At 39.2% G+C, this 19,414-nt stretch overlaps 2 protein-coding genes across 3 annotated transcripts in view; both read right to left on the bottom strand.

Moving 5' to 3' along the window:
- ESR1 (estrogen receptor 1) overlaps positions 1-14,494 on the bottom strand; it is a 182,188-nt gene extending 167,694 nt beyond the window's left edge. Inside the window, exon 1 of the mRNA XM_085576600.1 lies at positions 14,356-14,494. The gene's annotated coding sequence lies outside the window, so the exon portion shown is untranslated. The remainder of the gene's footprint in view (positions 1-14,355) is intronic.
- CCDC170 (coiled-coil domain containing 170) overlaps positions 14,372-19,414 on the bottom strand; it is a 48,726-nt gene continuing 43,683 nt past the window's right edge. Inside the window, exons 11-12 of one of the 2 annotated variants that reach the window (XR_014954260.1) lie at positions 19,263-19,409; positions 14,372-14,507 (exon numbers count right to left, since the gene is read on the bottom strand). Coding sequence is in view for 1 of the 2 variants with exons in the window: in XM_085576597.1 (XP_085432723.1) it covers positions 19,332-19,409 (78 nt within the window). In the remaining variant the exon portion in view is untranslated. Of the gene's footprint in view, positions 14,508-18,103; positions 19,410-19,414 lie in introns of those variants that run through there. The other variant, XM_085576597.1, reaches the window with a different exon arrangement.

Genomic DNA, 19,414 nt, shown 5'->3' with positions numbered 1-19,414 from the left:
CTAAATGTACTAGCCAGCTCACTCTAGGGACAATGTGAATGTAAATCAGGCATAGAATTAAAGCATTTAATACATGCGCACTATTCCAAGAACAACGTAAACCTGGAACAATGTGCAGCAAGATGATCCTTGCTGAAGCTGCCAATGTTGAAGATCTAGAAAATAAACTCAAATTACTCCAGAAATGCAGCAGCACATAGTAGGAAAGCTCAATTGACTCACAAAATATAGTAAAATGAAACTGTCAGTAGTCATTAATGTCAACAGTTAGGTCAAAAGGATCTTTTAATACTTTTGCCCCTATTTAACTTACCTTTAATAGGATCAATATTTAGAGGGCAGAATCTGTTTAAAATGAACAATGACTTGAGGTTCCAAAATATTATGATGAAGATAAATACAAAAAACTGTACCATTTCAAGCACATAGCATAACCACCAGCACCTAGCAGAAAAAGTATCGGATGCAAATATTTTGTCATGGAACTACGATTTTAAGATTTAATTTACCTGGTTATGGATTGTATGGGAGCTCACAAACTCTTACTTCTTTCCCAGCATTACTGGTAGTGCTTCCAGCTCTTCTGGCCTTAGACCCAGGTGCAGCAGCCAGGGAAGCCAGCAGGACGGACACCTCACCCGCCTGGGCACTTTCTCTTTTCCTGGGGAAGCTGAGTTCCATAGCAACCTGTGCCTCCTTCCATTGGCATGAGGCATGTACTGCCTCTTCCACTTCAGATCCACATCCTTTTCCAGACCTATTGCTTTTATGTTACAGAAGTCAGGTGTTAAAGGAGAAGAGAGGGTATGTAGACAGGGAACTGTAAGAGGATTCATGGAAAAAAAAAAATATGTTGTGCCTGGGTTTTCAACAGAGGAACAGAGAAAACTCTAAGAAAGGAAAGCTCACTTTTCTCCTTCCAAAACTTTGTTCATATTCACTGAATAGGAATTTTACCAGCTGACAAATTTCTCCAGCCTCTCTCTACTTGCTTATGTCCTCTTCAAAAGGAGGGGATGAGCTGTGACACACACTTGCATCCATGTGTGCAGTACACAAGTTAATCTGTGACTTGCCAAGCAAAGCAACCACCACCCTACCCCTGAACACAGAGACGCCTGTGACTTCTGTGAGGAAAAATAGGAAATAAATTCTATCACCCAGAAACACAGCTGTCGCTCCTAAGTAGATGAGGAAACAAATGCACATATGTAGCCAGGAGCCAGCAAACATTCACATTTGTGAATGTTCAGACAGCACAACTCTGCTAGTTTAATCTGTACCACATCTGTTTGCCAGCTCAGGCAACCAAAAAAACCTCTCAGTCTTGGCCTGCATCTTCCACAGGCCCAGTACTCCATGCCTTAAATATGAAACAGTACCTGAAACCTTCAGGACACCTTCAGGTGAGAAAAACCAAAAGTGCAAGAGTTCAGGTTTCTCTGTTGACATTTCAAGGTTTCAGACCAAGCTCATAAAAGTATTCTCTTGGTGCTTGAGTCAAACCCTATTTGTAATTATTAGATTTGGAGAGTATCTTGGCAGTGAAATGTGCCATGAGATGCTTCTGTCACATCTTTTCTCTTGATAGACTGAAACTACCAAAGTAATTAAATTAATTTTCCTCTTTGAAGACTGGGCAAAATTAATTACCAATTAACTGAGCCTTACACACCCACACCTTGATGGATGTTTCTCAAGAAAGTGGCTTTCCAATTGGATGCCAGGGATGTGCCATTGCACAACCCTCACCCACAATTCCCCTGTGGAAACAGTGCTGGAGAGGAAACCCTGTACTCCATATTCAGGGCAATCCAGGCCATGCTGGGTCAGACAATGGCCCAGTAGCAAGTTTCTAGCACCAGCTACAAGCAGGTGTCTTAGAGGAGCACATAGATGGCCACTGCAATTCCTCCCACCCTTACCCATCTCCAGCTACTTCCATCTGTGGACGTGGCTTCCTGAGCCAGATGCAGCTTCCAAAACCAGAATTCATGTAGTTTCTGGGAAAGGTTATTCAAGTCACAGGAGCCCAAGTATTCCCCTCTTAGCTCCAGCTGAAGATGCTGTATTTTCAGTAAACACACTCTTGAGAAAAATCTGCAAAAAGCCTAAATTGAACAGAGAAACCAAAAATATTAATAAAACAAGGATCTTCTGTCCTGTTCTAATCCTCCTTTGCAGAATACTTTGGCAGAATCTATCAGAAAATTCATCCTTAAAAGCACTCTATATTTAAATACATATTTAAAACATTTTTATTATAAATTAAGGAAAAAATCTGTCCCACCTCTGTTTATAAAACAGGATATAAGAAAATTACTGCTTTTAGTTTTTAACATAACTTTTTTCTAAAAAAAGAAGGATAAAATATATTACCAGCTTCTTGTTTTCAGATTCCCTAAAAATATCAAAGAACAATTATTTTGAGACTTCAAACAAATAAAAAGGAACACACTGACAAATTTACAAGGATATGCAAACTGATTTCTAAATTTGTGAGACTGGCGTTCTTTAACTGGCAGGAAGAAATGAATGCTTCTTTAACACACAAGCCAAGAACATTCCTTGAATCTTGTACCCTAAGTAGTCAGTGCTGATGGAAAATAAAAAAACACTTGTTCTTTATTTAGAGTTCTTTGAAATAAAGGTGAATTGGAGGTGGGTGAAAATGTATTAAGCTTATTAAATACATATAAGTTAATTCACAGTGCCTGGACATAATAGCCACCTTGCTCAGAATTTGTTATGCATTTCTATCCAGGCTACTGAGGGATAAACTGATCCAAGGAAGTCCAACTCAGGCAAACTTACTCAAGCAACAGCACCACTGACTTACTTTTACAGGACTCTGTCAGAGAAAATGAATCCTTTAATGGTACTTCACTTCAGCCATAAAGCTGCCCTTTCACATAAAGCTTCCTGAGATTCAGTTACTTGCTTTTCACCACTAACCCTGCACAAAATTGCCTGAAGGCTTCTCAGAAACACGGGCAAGTGAGCTCTGCAAGGTGATTAAGAGCACAGCCAGAAGTTCAGCAAGAGAAAGAGAGAGGAAAATAAAGGATAAAGCAAAAAGACAGGTTGATGTAGAGCCCTAACTAGCCAGCCTTGCTGCTCCTTGGCTGCCAAAAACGTCAGGTGAGCCTGATCAGCACCAGCTGCAAGGTCTCCCTCCAGCAATAGCCTTGGCCAAGTCAGGTATTCCCTCCCCGTTGGTGGCTGTGGCAGCTGTAGCAGCCACTCTGCCTTTGAATGGCTCTGGCACTGGCAAAACAAGCAATAGGATTCACTTGCAGGTTTGCACTGAAATCTGTGGCAAAATTCTAACTCTAAGGTAGGAAAGGCCTAAAACTCAAGCTTCCAGGAAATATCAGGAGAGGAAAAAAAAAATAAATAAAATGGAATTGTTAAACTAACCCTTGTGTGACCTTACCTCTTAGAGTTCAGGCAGGCTGCAGTTACTGGGCCATAATCTCAGAGGTTCTGACTTATTTATCTGGACAAACTGTTACTTCACATATCAGTAAGCTTCCTAGTCCTGTAATCTAACTCAACACAGAATTCAGAAATATTGTCTTTGCAATCTTAATTAGTGTAGTAGTAATAGGCTCTTTCTCCAATACTACCATATTTCTATGTCAATACTGCCATATTTCTTTGTCAGAGGGGCCAAAGAAGACCAAGATGTGTGCACCTCAGCAAGCACTGTTAGGTGATGTAATTCTGTCCCTATGCTCTGTTTTCATTTCCTTCAAGCATGTTCCTTATCTTAAAATAAAATCCTCAGTCTTCCATGTTTCCAATCTTTGGATGTTTGTCCCCCACAATTGTCATTCCCCATGACTGCCAATCCTATATATCTCACAGTTCTCTCTGGTTTCAGAAAAGTTATCACCCAGGGTTTCTGGTGGGTTTTGTTTGGGGGATGTTGGGAACAGAGGGCATCTCTTCTTTTTTTACCTTTTGGACAAAATTCTATAACTGATCAGTGCATTTGTGAAGAATAGATGCTTATCTTTAAGAGAAGAGAAATATAATCTAATCATATGACTTTGCCTTTTTTTTAATTAACAAAGTTCCCATATTGTGTAAATCACGATAAAAGCCTGAGGTAGCTGACCACAAGGCATTCTCTGACACTTGCCAGAAGTCCATCTTCCTTCCAGTTCCTCCACATCTGTTCTCCACATCCACACCTCATGTTCATGTCCAGTTCTGAGCTCCTCACTTCCAGAAAGATGTGGAGCTGCAGGAGCAAGTCCTGAGAAGGGCATTGGAGCTGGTGAAAGGGATGGAACACAAGTCTAATGAGAAGCAGCTGTGAGAGCTGGGATTGCTGAACCTGGAGAAAAGGAGCCTCAGGTGAGGCTCCTACAACTACCTGAAAGGAGATTGTAACCAGGTACATGATCAGTCTGTTCTCCCAAGTAACAAGTGATAGGACAAGAAGAAATTACCTCAAGTTGCATCAGGGGAGTTTTAAATTGGATATTAGTAAAAATTGCTTCGCTAAAGAAGCATTGGAACAGGCTGCCCAGGGAAGTGGTGAGTCACTATCCCTGGAGATATTTTAAAAATACATAGATCTGGCCCTCAGGGACGTGGTTTAGCAATGGACTAGAGTGCTGTGTTAATGACTGGACTCAAAGGTCTTTTCCAACTTAAATTATTTGATGATCCTACCCTCATGGCCAGGCAGATAGTCCAGACCTCTTGAAACTCTGATGCCCAAACCCAGAAGTTTTGTCTTCTAATTCATGGACTGTGCAGACAGTGATTCTGCACTTGTTTGCTGTCACATTTGGGCTAGCATCCCAGAGGCTGGACATTTCAAGACAGATCGCAAAGCGCAGTAGTAGAGAACTTCTCTGGATTTCGCTGGGAACAAGGAATTACTCCTGCATGGGTGTGAAGCCCTCAGTGGGGAGAAAAGACAAAATATGAGATGATTGAAAATTTACTATGTGTGCAGTACAAAGAGCCTGAATAAACTTGGAGATTAATTTAAATTTACTAAATTATTTTTATTAATTTCGATTTTACTTAAAGGGCTTAATTTTAATTAGTGATTCAGCATTGAACTGCATACAGCAAAGATGTCCAAACCAAAGCTGAAAACAAGACCTGAGCAATAGGATTAGCGTTTTCTCCTGTGTCAAAAAAAAAAATAGTAAGGGCTGTAATAGTAAGTAACAAGAACAAGGAAGAGGAAAAGGAAGAGGAATGAAAGCGATGAAAGGAATTCTGTTTACATTAAGCTAATGGCCAAACATCTGTGAGAAATGCAACAGGATTTTAAACTAAGCGGAAAGGGGAATGATCTGAAATAGAAAAAAATTGGTCCTTGTCCTGCGCTCCTCCCTTTCCTTCCACTCTTCCCAGGAGCACTAGAAAATGGTAACAAAGAGGAAAGAATTCATTGCATGAAGAGGGAAGTGCAGAGAACTGCAAAAAAAGTGTATATCTCAGGAGAAAGCTTATGGATTATTGCCAGATTTAATAACATTTACTTTTGCTTGCTTTCCAAATGTAATCACAGATGATAAAATTGATAATTAGGAAGAAAAGAACAGCCTAGAGAAAAAGTAGCATGCAATGCTTGCATAACTGATAACGACAAAGAATTTCCAAATCCATTATTAATTGAGGATAACATGAAACAACACCTCTTAGAGATAAGGACTTGATAGATTATACCCTAGGGCACTACTTGAGGCAGCCAAAGAAATCTTTGGTTTGCTAATCTAGCAGCAGATCAGTTCCAAAAGACATTTGGCACTTCTCATAAAATTTCCACAGTGATTCGGGCGCTTTGCAATGATCTGCTCACACCTATTAATCAGAGGTGGGGAAGTAAAAATCTCAGGGGACAACGTTTGCAGAGGATTTAAAGGTTGGTCATTAAACATATCTGGATCACTTTTCAGATGTTATTACTGGAGGCCAGTGCAAAGTACCTAGGAATGTAGGTCAACTGTGGTTGAAGACGGCTTTATCTCATCAAATTGTGATGAAAGATGTTTGAGCCACCCTGCATGATTTCTGTCACCAGCCATACTTGAGCACCTGGTTTTAAAGAGTCCAGTATCCTGGACAAGCTTGCTGTCCAGATCACCCATCTGAACAGCATGGATTTCCTATGTGTGCTTCTGGCCTTTTAGCTACAGCCCCTGGGATAATGACCCCTACCAGCAAGGCAGCTAAAACTGCAGAAACCAGACACATCGATCCATCCTAAGGCTCACACTGGATCTCAGCTTCTCCAAAAGCACAGGACCACTTTTATTCCACAACACTACAGATGCTTTCGTTCTCTGGCTCTGCAATTAGACAGAAAAGCCTGCAGGAGAGCAGGACATAAGTGGAATCTTGCATCTGTACGTAAGTGCAGACAGTGAATCCCATAGCAAATGCTGAGCATTATCTTGTACAGGAGAGCTGCCAATCTTTTTAAAAAATTTTATTTGTATTTAGGCAGATACTGGAAGAAAGGAGAAAAAGTAAATGGCATTAAAAAAAAAAAATAGAAAAAAATGCAAGAGGGTATTTCTGGTAATCTTCCTGTAAATTTATCTTCATTGTTAAACAAGAAATTGAACAAATGTTAGAAATTTATTAACTAGCTAGCAATAGGTTTATGTGCATCAAAGAGTATTAAATTATAGAATAAAAATCTTGCCAGAAATCCATGGCCCTTTCAAAAAAAAACAATTATCAAATTAGTGAAAGAAGTGAATAACCATGTGACAGTAAGAAGAGCACTAGATTTCTTATAAAATCATAGCTTAAAAATTAATTCCAGCTGGCCTGGATAACAATGTTGCCAATTTCAGTGAAGTTATCTACAGTTACATTGCGGTGACCACTTAACATTTGCAAAAAACAGAGAATTCAATAATAATATAATAAGGTAAATCTTAAGACATGTCTAACTTAATATCCACAAGACAGAAGAGACAACATGCTTGTTTATTTATTGCATTAATGCCCTCCAACACTATTAAAAAAAAAATATTTAAGCCCTGTGTCAATGGACCTAAATAAATCGAATACTGCATAATGATGTTCCTCCTTGGACCCCATGAGCTGTGCACTAACCTCTTGACATACTAACCTCTTGCTGGCAAAAGTCTGTTTAATTCTCCAGTCACTTTCCATTTGTCTTTATTTTATAGATAATTCAGGCCAGCTTGTCCATGGTTACCACTGACTCATCATGAACTCTGTCAATGTTCCCAGTAGTAAACAATAGGAGAGGAAAAGAAAAAAAGAAAAGAAGCAAAACCAGGACAGGACCCCATACTACATCTAGAGGGGACAGTGTGTGCCTGACAGCACTCGGGGCACCCTGCATAGGATGCCCTGGCACATGGAGGGATGGGAGAGGGAGGGGCCAGCCACTGAGGTATAAGGGGAATACCTTGTGGAGAGTGTATATTTTGGACCAGCTGAAAATCCATGCTACTATGGCCCCTTTCAGGAATTAGCTAGCCCAAGAATTCCTAAATCAAGAGGAGGACAGTAAAGAGATGCTTTCATTGCATGGTCTGAGCTGCCTTCTCTACAGCTCCAGCACTGCTCTGCTAATGAGCTGTGAGCTTTTGAGGGGAATGATTTGATCTTTTGAAATGTGTAGCAACAAACTGAAAATATGCTGTGCGGACTTCTACAATGGGGCAATATTCTCTTAAAGGCTTTGGGACATGGAAGCATTATAATTTGGGGGAACCATTTTTGTCATGAAGATATTGACATGGAAAATTCCCCATTGGAAGACATAATTAAAAAAAAAAAACTTTAAAATAATCAAACTTATGGAAAATATGCCATCTGAAGTAGCTTTTCTTCTGTTTACTTATTATTTTGTTCACAAAAGCACTACATTACTCCTTAACCAAAAAATTCTGGGAGGACTAAAAATCAGGGAGGATTAAAACACAACTTGCACTGAAGTCTGAAGAGAAACTTTTCTATTACTAGTATCTTGAGTTCTAAATTAGAAAGCTTCCACAACCTCCATATAATGATGATCAATCTTCCTCTTATCTGATTGCCAAAGAATAGCTATCCTGAGCTCTGTCTTTTGTCCTGAATTTAAAAATAAACTCTTTTCCACAAATTCTGTCCAAGCATTCTACCTTGTGCTGCATGGCAAGCTCAATCTGTTAGTCCCCCTGTTATGCTAGACAGAAAAGAAGGCTGCTCCTCTGAATGATTTACTGCCCGCTCTGAGTTTTCACTGATACAAAAATTACTTTGTCTGTATTTTTTCAAAGAATGTTTGTGTGCAACTCCTCCATGCCCATGAACGAGCTTAAGGAGTGCAGACAAATACTTTAAAGTGCTATCTGTTTTCCAAGGTCTGAAACACAGATGTCTCTTTTTGGTAATGCTGCGTGCCATTGACCTTACTGCAGATTTGATGTCTTCCATTGGTGCAGCCAGACATGATTTGTTAGGTAAAGGGGTTGGATTTTGTGAGGGTTTTTTTTAGAAGCTTGTTTCAACTTCCAGCCTTCATTTAGATTTTATCTTAATGTTGTTTTACTCTTCAACAATTTATACACAAAGGTATAGCCACTTTTCAGATTATAAAGGATCTTAACTAGCAAAAAGGAAATATTAAATTAATACCTCTTTTCAGTTTTCAGTCTTTCAAAATTTGTTACGCAATCAGCATCTTTCATTTTCCTGCCCTTCTTCCCCCCTCCCCTTCCTTTGTCACTGTATCCATATTTCACAAAGAAAATTTGAAAGAACAGATTAGAACTTACCTTTATGGTATGTATATCACAACTACACCTAATTCTGAAATGCCATCCTTCGTTTGAATAAAGCTTGCACAGAATAGAATAGTTAGGTTTTATCCTCTTCAGTTTCTCCTGATTTTTAGTGTATACTTTCTGTAACTTCTTGAATCACAATTAATGAAGGTGAGTCCATTTTCTTTCCTGTTCTGCTAAATCATAATGGTATTTTATATATTTAATTTCATTCTATGCCACTCATAAATTGCTCAAGCACATTGCCCCATGAATACCTTCTTAAAGAAATAATGTTCAGAGGTATGGAGATAGTATTTCTCCTCTCGGGGGAAAAAATGTAACTTTCAAACTCTGGTGAAAAGGCAAAACTCTTAGGAAACTGCCTTGGTTTCTGGTAGCATGACAGCATTGGAACTGGTCCATTGGTGCAGACAGGTGCACAGACTAGGCAATTCTTCTAGTGTCACATCTTCAGAGCTGAAAAGAAGTAAATGCTCAGGGAACAAGTACCTATGATATTTCTGAGTAATTTTTTGTGCTCCAGCTATTCTCCCTCAGAATATTCTGTGGAATGGATCTGGTTTGTCCATTTACTGACCCTGATTTATCCATTTACTAACCAGGTACATAATATTTTTGGCAAACTTATTCACATATCCTTGAACACATGTAAATTAGCCCTAACACACTTTAACATTTACTTGCTGCATGACTTTTGCGTCAAGAACAAACCCATTTTCTTCTTGTTTTGAACCTGACTTCTATTATCTTTCATGTACTGAAAGAAATTTTAAACTGTTAACATCATGCATAACTTTGAAGATTTCTATCAAACACCTCCTAATTCATCTCTTTTTAGTGTGATGACCTTTTAAATTGTTTCCCATTTAATCTCTGTATATGAACAAATCTCAGAAATCTGTGACCTAAGAGACACTGCTAGCAAAACTCCTCCTTGTGATTGCATAATTTGTTTTTAACAAAAATACTGTTAAAAAAAAAAAAAGATTATTCATTTAATACTCAGACCCATGTGTTCTTCTCTCTGGGGCAGAATTAACATCATAGATAGATTATTGAATCTAATCAAATGCAGAAGCACAAAGAATTTTTGAGTAGGCAGCAAATGCATCACATATATCCACAGAACCTATTGATTGCCATATTGGTTACTGAATGGTCCTCAGATGAAAAATTAATTTTATCCATTCCCAACAAAAAAATTAAACAAACCAGAATCCACAGAACTGTAACAGCATTAGAGGATTTAAACAGAAAAGGTGATGAAAAGATAAAAAAAAGACTGCTAATTGGGTTTCTTTTCTTTGGAGTCTGGGAGCAGATATGACAGTGATCTTACAATAAGTAATAGACCTCTATAAAAGGCTGGTAATCAACAGTTTACAGTGTCTACCATGAGAAAAAAAAAAAGCAAAATACTAAGGCTGGATATTACAAAGAGTTCTCTAACAGTCAGAGAAGAGAAATTCCAAAATAGTCTAAAGCGTTCTGGAATCTGCTCCTCTGAGGGCTTTTAATATCTTCTAGGGTGGCATGCTTGATCCTTTCCCAGTCTATGAAGATAAAAAAAATGGTCTTCTAAAATCCCTGTCAGCTCTGCACTTCTGTGTTTCCTTATTGATGTAATGTAACATGTGGCTTTAATGGGACACAGCTGCCTAAAAGCATTTTATGAGTTCTGATAGCTAGCCAAAGGAACAATATATGGACCTACAAATAGCAGGAATTGGACACAAGAGCTATTGTTTGTAGTCATATGGTTTCATTTGTATATTACTTGGTTGGAAAAAGTTGAATCTTGCCTATTCACTTCTTGCTGACTCTGTCTATCTAAGGCATGCAAAGTGTGGAAATAGCAGAATCAAAGCTCTTATTCTGAATTCAAAATTTCCAAATTGCTAAGTTCAGCTAGGGGCTATCAGCACAGAGGAAACAGAACTTGTTCTTGAGAACAGGCATAATCACAACTTTGTTCCAATTAAAATATATTTTTCCATTGTTGTCTCTCCCTTCTTACCATTACAATTACCATGACGTAATGGGAATTCAAGCTGTAGCTCATTCTCCAAAGTTACAACCATCCACTTTATAAATTATAAGATCACACACCTTCCACCTGCTTGTGGCAGAATTTGCTCTGATTTTGGGAGGTGAAGTATGTGGGCCCTCTGTTACATCTGATGAAAGGAAGGCTCATCATTAAAGGCTTCTCATGGCAGCTCTGCCCTGGTGAGCGTGAACAAGACTGGCTCTTGACAACTTACAGAAAGACATCACACTGCTGAACTTTATTTTGACAATGTAACTTTATTCCTGATATGCACATCTCATTTTAGCATCGCTAAGAACTGGAGAAAAGGGGTGGGTCCTAAACCACAAATTAAACATTGAGCAGACAACCAGAGACCATTCCTAACAGGTGCCTAATTTAGGTGCTCACCTTCTCTGGGCATAAACTGACAGCTTCTCGTAAAGAATATTGGAATACATAAGAGGTTTGTTCTGTCATGGGAGCTCATTTACTGCTTATTAAGCTGGCAAAATCTTCAAATAGAAACAAACTTGCAAAAGGTTAGATACACAAAACATTTAGTTCTTACAAGCAGATTCAAAAGTAAAATAAAGCTATATGCACACCTGCCAATATTGTGACAGGGAGAAAAAGCACCATATTTTAATGTACATAATTTTAATTAAATACTGATCTTGTGCTGAAAAAATACTCATCAGAGCTCATGACAGTCATTCAAATTCATGTGGAAGCTATACACAGCCTTTACACAGTTTCAGGTAGTGCCTAGAGGGGCACTTTAGTGACCCCTGCATTCAGTCTTGGATCCTGATCCAGTATCATCCACTCTGCATGAAATATTATAATATTTTTGGACTGTCTTGTGGAGAAAACCAAGCAATTTCCTCCAAGAATTAGAAGACCATTAGAAGAACAGAGTTGCAAACTTGCATTCAAAGTAAAGAAACATCAAAACTTAACCTAGCTGTCGTTACTGTTTCTATTTGTAGATTTCCATTGCAACTTTGCTGAATAACTCTTCAATATAGGTTTCATTTTCCTCTTCATTCCAAAAGAATAGCTCATGTTTAAAAATTATTTCTTTCATAATTTGTTCTAAAATATTGCATACTGCTTAGCTCAGGGAGACCTTGGGCCAGGTAGTGTAATATATTTATTAAAATCCTTTGCTATTAAAATAACTGTGATATGAACTTTCACAGACTGTTCGATCCCCCTATTTTGTGCATATGTTAGGCAAAGGGAAACATTTTCCAGATGCAAATAAGCAAGGCCAAAACTAATGTTGCATGGGATATTTTATCTCTGCAATCCACTCATTCTGAGTTTTGGCACTGCAGAATTGCAAAAGCACCTAGAATAGGTCTTGTGTACAGTTGTTTTGGTCTGAAAAACAAAGAAGACAAAGTAACATTATTTCAGTTACGTACATTGTTCTGATCCCTCGATTCATGTGAATGACTAGAACCACAAAACATCTTCTGGCCCTTCTCGTATTTTCTTCTGTCCCTTCTCGTATTTTCTTCTTTCTTAGGCTGGTGTCTTCTCACACATGAGTCTTCCCATTTTGTCTTTTGGAGCTGATTTTAGTGTTTACTGCTAAGCCTTCTGATTGAAGTTCATCTTCTCATAGACACTACCATGTCTATGAGAAGAGAATTTTTTTTTTCACTATTCCAGTCCCTTCTGCAGGAAACACCTGCTTTGGCTATATGGCCCACCAGCCCCATTTCTTCTGTTCAAGGCTGGGTGAAATAACCTCTGTCTATGCCTCAACTCCCTTCTTCATTTGTTGCCCTAATCTCCTTGTCCAGCTGATCCAGACTGCTAAATCCTGGTTGGTTTTACCCAGCAGAGTAATCCAAACACTGTTTTCACTACCCCATAGGCCTCCAGTCCCTGTATTCTGTGGTCTTCTACAGCCAGATCCCTTGTCCTAGTCTCTTGCTTTGGTCCCTGAACCAAGGTCTCCTCTGTTATTATTTTAAATTTTATAATTTTGTATCATAATTTTATAAAGCATTGTCAATTAAGAAGAAGAGCCCCTAATCTTTGTAATGATGTCAGGGGCCAGCGTAGCTAGCAACAGTTTGAGAACTTCGGTTATAGGAGACATCTGCTCAGCCTGAACTGTCCCAGCCTGGGCACACACAGATAAACTATAGGGAATAAGGCTGAAAACATCCAGCAAGCATGAGCATATTGGAATTACGTGTTCTTTAAGCAGCTTACAGCTTTGCCAGATTTGGTCTGATTTCACGGAGATAAAAGCTGTCCTTTAGCCAATAGCCACTTCTCTTCCAAGTGTCAAGTCTCCACTCAGAAAACACAGATGCACTCAGGCAAGAAATGAGAGCCAAATAGGCTCAAACATTGAAAATACCTTTGACAGCCCACACAATATACATGAAAAAATCCATTAGGGTCCACATTTTCTACATTAATACAAAGCCTACACTGACTTTCCTCACACTAATGAGATCATGAAATCATGACCTGCAAGACCAAAGATCACACAACTACATTTAGAGTCCCACGGAGAGGAGATTATCTTCACTGTGCAAAACAATTTCTCTAGCCTCATTAAAAGAAACCCCTGTCCTGGGGAAACTTTTTGATTAATTTCCACATGAAGCACTTCAGCACGCCAGTACAAGAAGTCAGATTTCAACTCAGACAGTTATAGTTTGGCTTCATTTTAATCATCTGAAAACAAAGTCTGTAATGGGAAGTGTCAGACAACTTTAACAGGTGGGGCTGATACAGCCACCTTATCAGAGGGAAGCACACAACACATGCAGAGAGATCAGCCATAAAATAACCTCCTTCCCGTTATTGCCCTGCAGGTCCAGTAGCTCTCACACTTCAAGCCACTTGAATTTTGGCAGCCCAGTGACTAACAGCCAGAAGCACAATATCAAGCTGATGATAAAACATGGACCTCTCAAAACAACTCATAACGGCTTTTCCGGCTTGTAATTTTCAATGGGTGAAATTAACAGGAGTTGTACACTTGCTGCTGCACTGTATGTTCTAAGTTATCAGTGCTTTCTGGAAATTTCTCTAAATGTACACCTGTAGCTGAGAGTTTCCGATATAGTCAATAACCCACTGAATACAGGCAAGAGTTGTTATGCATTAGCAAGGGTAAGGTTATCTCACAGGTACCTCCCCAGCCCAGTGCACAATGTAAAACACTGCTTTGGTGCCAATGGGTATTTCTGCATTTCTGCAACATGGAACTTCATAGGGAGCTGTACACTCTGTATTTTACTTGGAGTACAGTAGATAAGCTGTCATTTCTGCTTTGGGAAAAGAGCATCCCACATCTTACTGATTATTGCTCCAAAAGCCAATTCTCCCAAAAGCAGGCTGAGACAGAGTCCTGCTGTCATAGTCTAGAACACAAAAATGCACAACAGGTATAGCACAGAAAAACCTACATTGACTTACTGCACATGTAAATAGAGACATGCAATTAATTCACAACTGATATAAATCAAAACAGAAACAAAAAAAAAAATAATTACCTACTTTGACAGATTCATACCTGCAGTCTTCTCATTCTAAAGCAAAAAGCCAGGAGGGAGAATATTCAAATTTCTTGTCCATTTGGGTGGCTTCTTTGCACATGTTCCTGAATTTTCAGCTATGATGAGATCCGCTCATTGGCAGTCACCAAGAGGCTGATATGACCATGAAATGAGGAAACACAGGGAATGAAAAATAAGGTACTAGCACCACCGTTTGCTGAGGGCTGGGAAAACTAGCAAAAAACTTTCAGAGCCCATATAGACCTATTTCTATAATGCTAGCTGCTTTTAACTCACTTACCATTGCTGCTATTGGAGATGCTTGATCAAAACATGCTTTCAGCATTAATTACTTGCCAGGAAAATCTTAATGAAATCCAGATGATGATTTTTATTCCCAGCACTATAAATCTTTATATGTAGAAACAGTTTCAAATGAGGGGTTGCTTTAGCAATTTGAGTTAAACAAAAATATAATTGAGAGCTAACCATACATAAAGTGGCTGGCAGAGGTGGACTGAGACAGTTTAGCACAATTTCTTTCCCCCTTGAAAACACATATTTTATTGTTGCTCCTTTTCATCCCAACACTAAGAAATATGGGGTTTCTGCAAAGTGACCCTGGAAAGGATGAGCTCTCCTTGGCCAGCACAGTCCTTCCCCACTGTCACATGGTGTTTCCATTTCTGAAGCCTCCTGTTTCCTGAAGCAATTTAAGTTCACTTCAAAGAAAGAGGAGGTCTGCAAAACAGAAAGGAGCACAAATCTTATTTAAGCAATTTAAAGAAACACAGTTTGATTTTAAAATATACTGGATAAGAAGTAGATTTCAACACCTGCATTGTAAAGTATAAATGACATTCAGATAGACTTTTAAAATCTAATTTTATTCTGGCTTCTCTGCTGTCTGCTAGTTTAATTTTGCTCCTCTTCATGTAGATGATACAAATGGCAACAATCAAATCAATTCATAAAAATTGATGTATTACACTTTCCACAGTTTCAAGGGAAAACTGCTGTGGAGGAGAAATCCTTTAATGTGCAACAAAAATAGATCTACAATTACTATTTTTATAGCTTTAATAGAAACATTTCTATTGCACTTACATCTTGATAAACTTTTCTGTTATTACTATTGTGCCAAATGACCTAATATGTGTCCCTTTTAAAAGGTCTTAAAGTGATATGTTTAATTCCTTGCTGTGGTTTGTTCCTCCTTTTTGGGAAAAAAAAAAAAAACCTATTAGATTTAGTTCTGTGAGAAACAAAGAGCAAGAAATAACCATTCCATCTCATCAGGATGGTATCTGATATCTACTCAATGCAAGGTAAGTTCAAAAGGGGGTGAGGAATAGAAGCTTAAATGTACCATCCTCTTTTTTTAACTCTTTCTTGAAAACTATTTAGGCTAGGCTCACAACTCCAAGATTATGATTGAAAATCTATAGTTTAATGCAACAACCATCATCACTCTTAAGCATTCTTTCTCAGAAGGAAATCAGAAGTCAGGCTAAAAAATTGCATCATTAGGAGCTTCTGTGCTGTTGCTGGTTTTCCTTTTTCACTTTAGGGTTTTTTGGAGAGGCTGTGTGTTCCTGAATTTCTGGGATTAGTGAGGGAGATACACTGCAATTGGAAAATGTATTAGTTGGAGGGAGTAACTTCTAGAGGGATCATAGCGAACAAGACCCTCCTTCACAGCCACTTGGGGTGAGTCCTTGTGGGACAGGAATCAGGGTGCCAACCTTCAGCCCCCCTACCCAAATCCTTCTAGTGACATTAAGGAGAATGATGGGAAAGAAAGAATGGTGGCACAAACCCCCAGAAGTCTGTCAGACAGTGGAAACCTGGGGGAGGGCAAGCTGCCAGACAAACATCCTCCAGGCACATTGAAAGAAAGAGGTGGATGTGATTCCTAAAACTCTAGGCATCAGGCTCCAAAATGCTGCTGTGTTAATTCATTTCAAAACCACTTTAGTGAAGCCAGCGTCTCCTTAGATAAGCCTGTTGCTTCACACACACACGTGTCAGTGCCACACAAATGTCCACAAGTACTGCTAGTACGTGTTTGCATGCTCCTCTATGCACTCACAGCACAGTGGCACTGTATAATCTGTGGGGAAATACCCTCTTGCTTGCATGGCAGCCTATGGGTATCAATTTCTTCTCTGCGGTAATGCTGACACTAGTGATGGCTCTGCTCAAACAAGCACATAAACCAGAAATAGTTCTGCTCGTCTCCAGCTTAACAAGGGAACAGAAGTATGCAATAACACAAGGATTGAACAAACAACAATAAATTTGTATTTTCTAGCTTCTGAAACTGGCACCATCTGAGCAACAGCAGAATTAGCAGCCATTTTCAGTAACCACTTATTTACTGGAATCATGTAAAGAGATATATTCAGCATTATGATTGAGGATTTCTGTGCAGTGCTTTCACACAGCATTTATGTAATGTATAACATAATTATGTTATATATAATTTATAACAAGCTATTCCCATTTCTATTAGGAAATTATTATATCCTACATTCAAGTCAGAGTAAATCTTAATTCCTTTAAACTTCCTTTCTTTTGAAAGGTAAAACATAGATGTAAAAAAACATCACCCTTATGAAAGAAGTGACTGCAGACACCAGAACTGAGGCAAGTGAAGTGAGAGGACAAAAGAGATAAGTGGCTAAGACACCTGCAGCTTAGCAGGAGGAGCAGCTTCCCTCTTTCAAATAAAAAATGCACATGTATTGTACTTTTGAAAAGAAGAAGGGATGTTAAAAGAATAAGTACATAATTGATCTATTTAGACAGACAACTAATTTGCATGATAGTTTTACTGGCAGATGTGAGCTCCTGAAATTTCTACAAAACCAAAAGGTACATACACTTTGAAATGCTATTTTTTTTCCCTGGCATGAGGAATGCTGCTACACTTAAAATGCTTCCTCTGGGCAGACATGGCAGGGAGAGATTTAGATCAGTGTGGTGATGCAACTATTCAAGCTGACTCCAAAATTAAACATGTGTCCAGCTGATGGTCATGCAGGCAACCACATTTAGAGGATGACATCTTTTTTTTTAATTATTTTCTTATGAGGGACATAAACAAGACTGCAAGAAATAAATCAACTCCTAGCCAAGAACATAAGGGGACTTCTTTGTAGTAACTCATAAACTTTTCCTGTGCAAACTTCTTTGTATAGGAAAATTACTCTACAAGTTCTGTGGTGCCCAGTCTTAGCCCTTTCCTTTGGTGAGCATCAGCCATGCGAGAGCATCAGTCAGCTCCACTGTCAGGTCCTACAGCCAGGTTTGCCAGACCAGCACTCTATAGAGAGTGAAACCTGCTAAAAATACTTTCATAGTTAGGTAATTTGAAAATAGGTAAGCAACAGTTAAAGTTTTATTCTATAATGTAAAATAGGAATCTCTACCAAAAAATAATTGTCTATCTTAGGAATAATGGCTGTATTCCACTTTTCCACCCCTGTGGAGTTGCGTTATTTGTATGTTTTATTATCCCTGTATTATGTATTGGTTTATTCCTTTGTACCCCCGTGTGCAACTTGGTTTATCCCCAGTTTTCCCGCCTTGTCCTCCCTTCCCACCTTCCCAGTATCTATCCATCACCCTGAAAGAGGCATTTTACCCCCCCCGGGTGCCTTGTCTATCACTCAGTGCCCCTTCCCATCCATCCAGAAGCTTCTACTCAGGGCACCGGGTGATTGGGCGAGGGCCTGGGGCTCCCCCCATATCCTTCCCCCATTGGACCCCACCATATCCCCCCATCCCGGAGCCACCCCCTATCCCTATCCCCATCGGTCGTTGGATACCCCTCCCTTACAGTTTATAAGCCAGTGCAAGCACCTTGTGCTTGTTCCTGTTGGCTGGCACCGTTCTAGGATATTTGGCCCCGTTGGGCTACAATAAACTCGGACTTAGCCCCCAGCAGGATCCGCTCTTCATTTACCACCGCGAGGCTTGCTAGCGCTGCCCGGAGCCCACAAAGGCACTCTCCAAACCCCAGCTGGGAGCGACGGAGGGTGCCTCCATCGCCCGCCCTCGCCCCACAAGAGCTAGCCGGGGCTGAGAGAAAAGGGATTTGGGGCGGAAGCGCGGCACACCCCTGCCACTATAATTCAGCCAGTTTACTTCTTGGGAAGAGTTGTTCAACTAAAATAAAAGTAGACAACATTTTAAAGGATCTAAAATATATAATTTTATTTAAACCAAGTTTGTGTTGTCAAGATACCCAAAGAAGCCTGAATGAGCAAGGAGTACAATTAAGAAAGCTGATAGTATTATTTCCACCATAAAATTTCATTAAAGGTTTTGTAATTGATGCAGAACAGATGCATCTATGAAAATAGTGTACTTTTCTTTCAAAACAACAAATGAACTTCTGACTGCCCAGGTCACTTAGTTTGTGTACTGACAGACTGGGTTTTTGGTAGTTGACCTTTATCAGATTGGCTGACTGACAGCAATTTGGTCGGTCATTCTGTTAAAGGCAAATGTCTATTTTTTTGCCCCAGAATAAAAATGTTAATTGGTTAATAGATTATCAAGCCCTATTTCAGTTCTGTACTCTTTTGTTGTTGTGCTGTTGTTTGGCTCAAGTACCTTTATCTTGCTACTTAGCTAAATCACTAGCAATGAAATGAAAGAAAATTTGAATCAATAACTGTGTTCAGAAAATTTGTACTAAAGCTATTAATAGAATGAGTTGCTTCCAACAGGGACTAAAGCTTGCAGGGTACTCAAAGAAAATTTGTACTCCATAACTCAGCTGTTCTTATAAAGGGCCACATTTTCTTAGCATAAGGAAGAAGATTCCATAACAGGACTCTTTTTGATGCCTACATTGATACATAACATAGTATAATGTTCTTAACAGGTCAAACTCACCTGGCCTTAAGAGGGAAAACTCTGATCCTCTTGGGATTGGATGTGTTCAGCTCTTCAGGATATTGCTTTCTAGAGGCTCTTGCACTGAGCAGGCAGCAACTGCTGGGTAACTATGCTGGACTCACTTCTTTGCATCTGACAGCTGACCTAAA

The sequence above is a fragment of the Lonchura striata genome, chromosome 3 (genome assembly GCF_050655825.1).
Source record: "Lonchura striata isolate lonStrDom1 chromosome 3, ASM5065582v1, whole genome shotgun sequence".
Classification (NCBI taxonomy): domain Eukaryota; kingdom Metazoa; phylum Chordata; class Aves; order Passeriformes; family Estrildidae; genus Lonchura; species Lonchura striata.
This window is presented reverse-complemented; position numbering and strand designations above follow the sequence as displayed.